The sequence below is a fragment of the Clarias gariepinus genome, chromosome 7 (assembly GCF_024256425.1).
Source record: "Clarias gariepinus isolate MV-2021 ecotype Netherlands chromosome 7, CGAR_prim_01v2, whole genome shotgun sequence".
NCBI lineage: Eukaryota > Metazoa > Chordata > Actinopteri > Siluriformes > Clariidae > Clarias > Clarias gariepinus.
The window spans coordinates 17,941,179-17,952,357 of NC_071106.1; the positions used below are offsets into that span (position 1 = coordinate 17,941,179).

The window sequence follows — 11,179 nt, forward strand, 5'->3', positions numbered from 1 at the left end:
TTAGACAGGGTACCAATCAATTGGAAGGGCACGCATACAGTACTTTACACACTCACACGCTCATTTACACACTATGGGCAATTCGAGAATGCCAATTTTCCTAATCTGCATGTCTTTGGACTGTGGAACGAAACCGGAGTACCCAGAGGAAACCCATGCGAAGAGAACATGCGAAATTCCATGCACACAGACAGGAATTGAACCTGGACCCTGGAGGTGCAAGGCTACAAAGTCACCAGATCTCAATCCAATAAAGCACCTTTGGGATGTAATGAAACTGGAGATTTGCATCATGTATATGTAGCTGTCAAATCATCAGCAACTACATGATGCTCTTATGTAAATCTGGACTAAAATCTATAAGAAATGTTTCAAGCTCCTTTTTGAATCTGTGTCGTGAAAACTTTAGGCAAAAGGGGGTCCAACCAAGTTCTAGAAAGATGTACCTAATGAGGTGACCATTGAGTGTAGATACTTTTATAGTACTGAGAGACTAAAGTCAACCAGGAATGACAGCGTTCCCATCCACATAGCCAAAGGCTCACTAAAGAGTTTGATGAGGATGACACGGTAGGGTTTTCCTTATCACTTGGTCGCAATCCGGTAGAACATTTGTGAGAAAATTTAGACAGATGTATTAGACAACACCATCATCATCATAAAACCAGTTGAGCAAACATCCTTTAAAAAAAATTTCAAAGTTCATTGCTCTAGTATACTTCCAGAGATTTGTAGAAGCTCTGCCGACATTAAAACACATTAAAACTGCTCTGGAGGCTCGTGGTCACCCTGCAGCTTACTAAAAAGAAAAAAACAAAAAAGGAAACCATATTTTGTTTTTGTTTTTCCTTTAACTTCTCACACTTAACTTCTCTGTACTATATCCAATGATTTTTTTTTTTCACATTTTGTTCCCCTCACTTGAATAATGATGTATAAAACAGTGTGCCAGGAAGTGTAACCGGATTAGCAGTGAATGTTCCTCACAGCAATCTCATCAATCTTCATCACGGCCCAGCCCACCCGCTTTTGCACTGAGCACATATTTGGACAACTGAGTTCTGTTTATGTAGAGAGTGAAAATATATAACAAACAGCAAGATTAAACCGCTTTTGAAGGCACTGCTCTTAAAAAAAATATATATGATTTAATACTGACTCGAGCTGTGATGGCAGATCAAATGAAGATGAAGACACTTCAAACAGTTGGCCTTTTATTTCTTCCTCCTAATTTCACCCCTGATAGATTAATCAGATCTCGGTTTAAATCTAACATTAAAAAGACTTGAGTGAGTAAGAACATCCAAGTATGGCAAGAAGTGTGAAATATAAATACGATAAAGAAGTGTTTTTAAAACTATTTCGTCGAAATCTCAACTGACTGTTAACAAGTTGTTTTTCTCTCTTTTTGAAATTTTATATTGTGATTGGATTGGCACCTTATCCAGGGTGTGCCCGCCTAGTGCGTACCTCGCCTAGTTCCCAGAGTCCCCAAGGATGGGTTCCAGCCCTCCTGCAACCCTGTACTGGACAAGCTAGAGAACAACAATAATAAGTGGGAGAGAGTGAGTGACTGCTTCTTTGACTTGAATGGAATTAATCCAACCCTCAATACATCAAAAACATGTCTAGATTATTTCGGTTTTGTTGGTGGCCTTTTTACAGGAATAAAACTCTCTATTGCCGCAATAAAAAATACTTGTACATATCAAAATAATAGGCCTAATATTTAGTCAGTCATGAAGCAGAACAAAGAAAGAGCACATGCATCTTTAGTAACGGCAGGGTCATGGCGATTTACACTAAATTAGGTTATGACTTATACTGTCTATTGGGAAATAGATCCAGAAAAAAATGTATAATTAAAGGGAAGAATTTTTAATTGAAGCTGATGTAAATGCATTACCAGAATCTACAGGTCATGCTTACAGTGCTGTCATTTCTACTTCAAAATTTTGTTCAGTGTTTTTTTTTTTAGGTTTTCATGTTTAGGCCATGCTCACTTTGGTTTAAACCCAAATACAGATACAGATGTTTGGTTCCCTAAACAGATACAGAATCTGTAATCTACACTGATTACAGTTAAAGGGACCCCATGCTCTGAAGTCTTTGCTTTCACCTGTGGCTTGGCATCCATTTTCCAACCATGATGATGAGTATATGACAAAACCTACTTTGCCCTTATTGGCTTTATTGCAATCCAAATGTTACTTAAATCCTCAGGAATAAATCAAACTATTCTAATCGTCCATCAGCTGCTCTATAGCAAGCGAAAAACCTGCTTGTCTTTGACAGCTCTCCCACAGGAGCATTTGTGATTCTGACTGCAGAGAGAGAGGGAAAGTGTTCTGGTTCTCATCAAAATAAATGAGAACGAGGGGATGACGCGCTCTGAGACCTAAATGCAGAGATTTTACACTTTAAACACTTTGGAGGATCGTCTTTCTTTTCTATGTTTATTTTAATATCAAGCTGGTGAAAGAATAAACCCAAACTGAAAAATGTTATTCTTTTGAGTTTTCCCTCTAATCTGTAGCCCATAAACTCTAAGCTGTCAAGAAAAACCTTTGCTGCACGTGATATCATACTTGTGGCCACAGAAAGAGAAGATTAAGCATGGGCCAGACACTGTTTTGGTAAAACTGTTAATGGTGGCATGTAACAAACCTTCACAGTAATGTACGAAATTCATAATATTTAATAACACCTGTATTAGGATAAGGGGCTTTATGAAAAAAAAAGTTACACTTCAAATCAAATCAAATCATTCTTATTACTATTACAATATTTCGAAGGAAGCTTTTAAATATTCAGCCTTTCGAATGGTTGGTTATGAACCTTGATTTTACTTTCAAGTAGACTGCAAAAATGTTACCTAAGCGTCTGAAGAAATTTTAATTAAAGGAAATGGTATCTAACATTTCTCATTATGAGAACTTGAGAACTAACAACTATAAGACCATCAAGCTTATTTCTAGGTACATGGACACTTCACTCATTCTCTATACCGCTTATCCTGCACAAGGAGCCTTGGACCTATCTCATGGAACTTGGGGCAATATGTGAGGTACACCCTGGATAAGTTGGCGATCCAATGCAGAGCAAAAGCACAAACACTTACACACTACGGGCAATTTGGAAACACCAGTTAGCATAATCTGTTTGTCTTTGGACTGTCGGAGGAAACTGGTGTACCTGGAGAAACCCATCAAGGACTGGGAGAACATGGAAACTCCTCGCACACAAACCCGAAGGCAGGACTTGACCCTATGACTCTGGAGCTTAGAAGCCACGGTGCTGCTAACCACCATGCCTCTCTGCCACCACATGGACAAATTTTAAGCTAAAAATTGTTTTGTTCTTTTGGCTGATCATACTGCTTATTTCTAAATGTAAACATTTGGCATAAGCAAATTTTAGAACATCTAGAAATAGTTGTAATGATTTTATTATTTTTTTTAAAAAAAATTCCAATAAAGAAAGACACTTCTAAAATTTGTCTATATTTAAGATATTTATACTGATTTATTATAATCGGATGTGTTACTGCTTGGATATTGGAACAAAACTGATACCGTATTTTTGCAAAAGAATTTGTTTATTCCCAAAATAGACCAGATAAGGTGACTTTGTGCTAGAAATAGAGAAGTTGTTGGGATTTTGGTAGGCTGTCTGGTCACACCAGGACCGTTTATATCAGTACCATATTTAGCATTTTTCCACTTCTACGAATATGCAGATGTATATTACTAGCTCAAATATTATACACATGGCATGTAGCAGTATTCTTATTTTAAGCATTATTCACTAGTAAAATGTATTTTGTACCTGTATGATTTAAAAACAATATTATGTAATCGTATTTCCCCCAAATTGTACTACATTTTAGGACGAGTATTGTATCTTTACACTGCCTTTTTTCTGACAATTAAAAACTTGCATTTAATCTGTTTAGAGAAAAGTCACAATTTATGTGTGAAGTCTACATGTGGTCTTTAGACATTTTATGCCTTACTAATTTTTTTAACCTAAAGCCTTTGAATAACCTTCTGTGAATTTTCTCATATGAATAATATTTTTCATGTGATCACATGCATGCACATGTGCATTTACAATCCTTTTTCACATTTTTCCTATGATTATGTAACTAATGTTTGATCATATATCAAAAGTCTATATAATTCATCATTAATTAAATTCAAGTCCAACCATCAGAAACCCTACAGATGATATTGTATAGTGTTTGATGTCGGTATAATGTGTGCATGGATATTTGTTGTGTTACAGAAGCACAAAATGTATGATGTATTAAATGAATCGAATTAATGACACACTGACAACCTTCTGACAACCAAAAATGGGTAATTATTTATATTGGCATCTATATTTTTGGCATAAATATAGACATAAGAACTCTCAGGGTGTAAATGTTGACACTGAGTCGATATAGCGAGTGTCATTGTCATTTCATAACTGTCTTAAAAAATTCAGGATGAGAGATCAGGGATTTTTTCCTGCCTGTGTGATCTTAACAGCACATCTGTGCAGGGAGATAGATTAGAGCCGCTGCCCCTGCTCACTCCCAGCCTTCCAGCCTACGGGTGGATGTCGCTTTATTTACACGTCTGACCAAAAGAATCCTATACACAGGAAATGCTTGTGAATGTGAGTCCCCTTGCTCAAATGTGGGGAAGTTTATTTATTTCCACGAGCATTCCTGATTTGCACTGTGTAAAGCTACAGAGAGACACCATGCAGCTGAATCAGACTCATGGCTATATATAGTGGCATGGGATAAAGTGGGCACCCAGGGGGCTGGTTCTTCAATCTAAGATTAGATTTAGCCCTAAAGATAAATCTAGACAAGGAATTCTCTATGAAACAACTGTCAGCTTCTGTATTCAGTGCCAAGTGCTATGTTAGGTTAAGATTTTTTTATTATTATTTTTAACCCAATTTTTTTTTAGACCAAAGCATCCTTGCAAATAAAATTTCAACATACTTAAACACTAAACTAAAAATACTAAAGGTGGCTTGGAAAAAACTAATAATAATAATATAATTGACATAGATCTTTACTCCTTTAGATGCAATTTTACAAAAGCCCTACACTATTGCAACAACTATTATGGTTAATTCAAATTTAACATTTAGTCGGCTATAAATGCCCGTATATATCATATTAAAATGAAAAAAACTATATTGAGTATTTTTAAAATGTAGGAAAAAAATCATTACTCACAAAGATTACACATAAAGAGTTACTGTGTAAAAAATATTTTATTTATACAATGTGTTATTTATTTTATCTCGGATTTCGTTCCACAAACACTCGACTCATTTACTCTTGTTATGTTTTTCCTCAAAAATGTTCCCAACTATATGCATCCATGAGGTACTTGAGGAGCGAAGAAAAGCAACAACATGATACAATTTGTAATTTATCTTCTATTCCTTTTACAAGCACGGAAAGGAGCGTAATAAAATCAGAGCTCAAATAAACATTTACATTTAAACAGCAACATCCATGAGAGTTTGCATGGCGTGGCTCTATGGGTAATACATCACCCAAGTTAACTACTGTCAGCCTTATGTGAACCTTTGAAGTGGGCCACCCAAGTTGTCCCAAACATAATAATAATAATAATAATAATAATAATAATAATAATTCATTGTATGGCAGTTATTGAACTGAGCTATTAAAAAAAGTCCTAAAGTGGTTATTGTGTCTTATACCACAATGCTGCTGAATTCTTTATTTTGATTAGTCAGAAAGTGTTGATTAATTTTCCACAACAACATGGCTTTGATCACGGTGCCAGCTGCATTCAAACATGTTAGTGTTTCTATGTTTATATAATCTAAGGCAAATAATAAACTGATTTTTCTTTTGTTATATAACAAAGACATTAATTTAATTAACAGTTATAGAAGGAGTCAGCATGTTGTTACAATCAGTATGTTTTCTACTACGAGAAAGAATATTTTGGGTTTCTTCATAATACTGCCTCATAGCTGCATTTCCCCCCCTGTTTTCAAGAAAGAGAAAAATTGAGGCAGGTGAAGGAGTGATTGATTGTAACTGTTCTACCATAAGACCAGTGAAAGTTTAAAAGTAGGAAATGTCTTTCCTTAAAGAACTAGCCATTGTAATTTTTGTGCAATACAAAAATACTGTGTACACTTCAGAACAACAAAGGATATTTAGTTATTAGGATATAATCAACCTGGCATCTGATGAACAATGTAAGAGTTAATAAACCACTGTAGATCTTGATTATAACGTATACATGTTAGTTCATTGTCTGTCTTAGAGCCAACCCGTTATGACATTTAAAAGGCAACAACAGATTGTTACCACCTCCAGTTATTAAAATAAGTCTATTGTATATACCCTATCAGAGCTTCTCTAACAGATTTCCTCAGTTGGATCAGGTGTATTTGTACATGAGGAACAGGACCATTGCCTCTGTAGTGATTTCCTGCTATTGGAAGTTAAGAACAGCTGCTCCAGATGTGAGTTTGCTGCTGTGTCTCGGTACCAATAGATCAGTCATCAGACTAAGTTCTCACCACCCTTCTCGCAGTACTGGAGTAAAGTGTCGGGCCACGCCAGTGACATGTAAGAGCACAGCGGGTAGGCTCTGGGATAGAGGTGCGGCGCGTGCGCAGACGGAAGTAGTGCTGTCGCGAGCGCGCGGTGACGCGTTTCCAAACACGCAGCCTCTGAGCCTCCGCAGCTGCACCTGCGCTGGAGCCGGTTCACCTTTTTCGCCAAGATGCTATCTATGCTAAATTCTTTCGATTTATCTGAAGTTTTCTTGCCGTCCGTTAGGTCTTTGGTGTCTCGCTTTGGGAGTTGCGAGGAGCCCAAAGTCGAAGTGACGCTGGTGCTTTTTGCAGCGGCGCTCGTCGAATTCCCAGGATGCATTTGGCGCAGGTGCGGAGAGTGCAGTTCTGGCTGATGGTCGGGTTTGTGCGGAGACGCGCTTTGCTGCTCGCTTGGGGGGCGGGGGCGCGCGCTGGTCGGGTGCGCGCCACGACACTGTTTCACCGGGTTGAGTGGCGGGAAACTCAGATGTCCTCGCGGTGATGGATGTTCTTGGTCCTTGTGCTGAATCATCATCTCCGCCAGGGGCTTTTCATTACCCAGGGTCTCGCCTTTCACCACACGCGTCCCTGCGCAAAGTTTGCTGGTGCCCAGAGCAAGAGCGGTCGGACCCCGGCTGCGTTTGTGACTCGGTTTAGCTTCGCTATGCTCCTGCAGTTTGGACTTCCGTTTCCTCCTCCTGTAATTGCCGTTCTCAAACATGTCCAGGCACTTGGGGTCTAGAGTCCAGTAGCTGCCCTTGCCCGGGCGCCCTTTCTCCCTGGGCACCTTGATGAAGCAGTCGTTCAGCGACAGGTTGTGCCGGATGGAGTTCTGCCAGCCCTGCTTGTTGTCGTGGTAAAACGGAAAGCGGTCCATAATAAACTGGTAGATGCCGCTCAGCGTGGCGCGTTTGCCCGGTGCGCTCTTGATGGCCATGGCGATGAGCGCGATGTAGCTGTACGGAGGCTTCTGTGGAGGTTCCTGCCGGGTTGAGGCGAGTCCCAGAGCCGGGATCATGCCTCCCACGTCTCCACCATACAGATAAATCAGGGACGAGTTGGTGAGGCTGAGAGCCGCGGGTCCCTGCGCTGCCCGTCCCGTGTACAAGTTCATGTTGAAAGTCTCGATAAACGCGCAGCGGTTCAGAAACTCCTCGAGCCGCGGTCCATAGAGAGATCCCCGAGAGTCAGGCAGTCTGGCTCTCCTGCACTTTGTTGCACATTTGCTGCTTTATGTTGACTTATGCTGGAAAATAAATTGTCTATGATAAACACTCGTTGTGTTTCTTTCAGCCCACCCACATTAATTAAAATTTCATTGCCCCAAAAGCCCCACAAGTCTCTCTGCCGTCTCTCTCTCTCTCTTCCCTCGTGTCCCTGACCCACCAGCCAATGGTGAGCTCGGTTTATTCCCTCATTTGTTTATAGAATTAGTCTGTTGATAAGTCTGCCCACCCAAGTCGAATCAAGCTGTGTTTATTTGGAAAAAATTTCCGGGCACCCAATACATAAACGCACTGATCTGATGTTTGAAAGATCACGTCCACCCTACGACTCTGAACGAGAGAGAGAAAGAGAGAGAACAAGCAAACAGCACAGAGCGCTCGCTCCAGGTTTTTCTGGGCTGTTTGAAAAGAAAACAAAGCATGTAAAGGACAACAACTTAAACAATTCTTCTCTCTCTTTTTAACTTTTTATCAGATACATCCATCTTTCCTCCGTTCTCGCCTACAGGAAGATTACAAATAACTATGGCATAATAAATGAAAGTTTTGATCACTTTTACATGAACTCTATCAGAGCATTGCATTGATTTTACCTAATCTGTTTAACCCCATATGACTAACGAGATATAGGCAAATATCTCTAGATCTTCCCTTTTCTAAAACATCAATGTCAACATCAATCATTTGAACAAACCCTTCAATTTCCATAAAAGGAGAACTTGGCAGGATGCTGAAGTAAACTATATTTTTTGTGAATGTGCACATGATGCTTTATATTATGTATTTTCCTGTTTATAGGAGCAAGGGGGATTATAACAACTTTACAAGTGCACACAGCTGGCCCATGATTACATTACGTGTTTGGAGGTTTCAATGGATAAACTTAGAAGTTTTCCTGAGTTTGACTTTTCCATCACAGACAGTGATTCATAAAGTTTTAGACATGCCAGACCCAACAGCGATGTGTCTCAATGTGTGGGCATTGAGCATATTCTGGTGTTTGAAATCAATGAGTTATTTTTCTCTCTAAAGATAAATCTTGCACAATTGCGTCACATGTCTGGCACAGCTAATCCCAAACTCTCAGGGTAGAAACGCTTGTTAGGGGTATCCCAAGGAGTCCACTCTGTTAGATGAGATTAAATAACTAAATAGAGTGGGAGCATACAGTAAGTAGCATGTTTGACCCATGGGGTACATAGGGCTTTTGGCCCTTATTTTAAATAAAGAAACTATGCAATATTGAAATTTGAAAAAATTCTGGAGTGTCCTACGGAATCAACAAAGTTTCTATCTATCTATCCATCCATCTATCTATCTATCTATCTATCTATCTATCTATCTATCTATCTATCTATCTATCTATCTATCTATCTATCTGTTTGTCTGTCTGTTCTCTGCTTGCCTTTTTCCTGTCAATGCACATGCATATCAGTTTTGTATTGTTAAATAAGACTTTAGAAGAGAAACTCAGAAGCACTTTTGCACACATGTATTAACCAGCTTTAATTTCTTTTTTATTTTCATGTTTTTGCAAACATACAATATAAAGTAATTTCATGAACTTCCTGCTTGTAATGTCCACGAGATAAAATCTAAGGACAACTCAGTAATTTAAATGCACTATGGAAATTATTTATATGCTATAATTCAGGCTAACTTTATATAGTTTATCTTATAATTAACACTCTTACAAAATCTTTTTAAAGATCCTGGGGTACATGTGATTCTTATTACAGGGAATATCTAAAAAGAAAATCTTGCTTGCACCAACGTGCAATTTGGCTTTTTTTTTTTTTTTTTGCTGAATTCGTTGTTAAATTGTGCTACTATATAATTACATTTTACACAGATTGCCAGCATAATATACATTGTTTTAATTTTACATAATACATTGTTTTGATAATAATTGATGGTTGAGTATGAAAAAGTCCCTCAAAAGATTTTATATAGGCCTAGTTATTGAAACTAGATATAATATTTAATCTAAAACAATTAATTAGAACTTTTAAAAGACAAAAAAAATATTTTTTTTACATGTCCTTATTGCTATGATTAATTTTATTATTGTATATTATGTAGAGTTATGCCTCAAAGGAATTTATAGGCAAACAAGCAAATCATGTAAAATTTACTAACAATTTTTTTATGTAAAGAATTCTGTTTTGCAAGCATAATTTTTTTTTTCAATTTTATCTATAATTAGTTTTAAACCTATCTTGGGACTAAATCCTTCTCTTTGTGTTTGCATTGCAATCATCATGATTTTTTGTGGTATTTTAGGAGTTTCCTAGTATTTATATCTCCTCTACAAATTTTACAACTCTACAAATTTATACAAAACCTTATGATCCACAAGTGCTTTAATATAAGTATTTAGGCAGGAGAAAAATCTGATGTTTTGTACAAAGCAGATTGAATGGTCAAAATCACAAATTTACTTACATTTATTAAGGGACAAGGTGCCACCATGGCGTAATGGTTAGCACTGTGGTTGACGATTTGAGTCCCGCCAAGCGTCTGTGTGCATGGAGTTTGCGTGTTCTTTCTGTGCTTGGTGGGTTTTCTCAGAGTACTCCAGTTTTCTCATAAAGTGGCATTTCTGAATTGCCTGTAGTGTGTGAGAGTTTGTGCATGCTTGTGCATTCTGATAAACTGCACCCAATTTAGAGTGTACCCCTACTAGCACCCTGAGACCTTTTGGATATGCTCTAGGTCTCCCACAACCCTGTACAGGAAAAGTGGTATAGAGAATCAGTGTGTAAATAAACAGGAACCTAAAAACAGTGCAGAATCCCAAATATAAAATATCCAGTAAAATGTAATTTATTTGTTTTAAGTATGTAAATATACAGTATTAGACATGCCATTTTCACCAATTAAAGAATAGCAATTTTTAATTTGCTTCAAACTTTTGTACCCCACAAACATACATAAATGTATATATGTAGCTATGTTTGTATGTATGTGGCTCTGTATGTAAACACTTTATATATCTATGGACCTATGCATTTACAGTGCATTTTCATCTTTAATACAAATTTTGTTGTAAATGTGTATCGTGTCTGCATTATTATGTACAAAATCATTAACTATTTCCAAAAAAACCTTAAAAATTAATAAATATATGACATTACAAAACAAGGTAACAAAGTTACCAGAAAAAGTCTGGCATATTCTTCAACCTGCTCAGTAAAACGTCTTTTTTTACTAAAATTGCACAAATCTGTGTCCAACACTACTGGTTGTTTTTAAATAAATGGTTTTCATACCAAATATTGACTGTTTTCTTTTTTTTTTACCATAAAGTGTTCTATATAGAAGTTTCTTTTATATGGAGATTAGAGGTTACTCACGGCTTC

At 37.5% G+C, this 11,179-nt stretch overlaps 1 protein-coding gene across 1 annotated transcript; it reads right to left on the minus strand.

Annotated features, from left to right (window-relative positions):
* Positions 1–5,308: 5,308 nt before the first annotated feature.
* Positions 5,309–7,929, minus strand: foxl1 (forkhead box L1). The gene has a single exon (XM_053499975.1). The coding sequence runs from the start codon at positions 7,703–7,705 to the stop codon at positions 6,557–6,559; it is 1,149 nt and encodes a 382-aa protein (XP_053355950.1). The 5' UTR covers positions 7,706–7,929; the 3' UTR covers positions 5,309–6,556.
* Positions 7,930–11,179: the final 3,250 nt, after the last annotated feature.

Coding starts and splice junctions, on each gene's coding strand:
- foxl1 (XM_053499975.1), bottom strand. CDS start 7,705: ATGAACTTGTACACGGGACGGGCAGCGCAGGGACCCGCGGCTCTCAGC.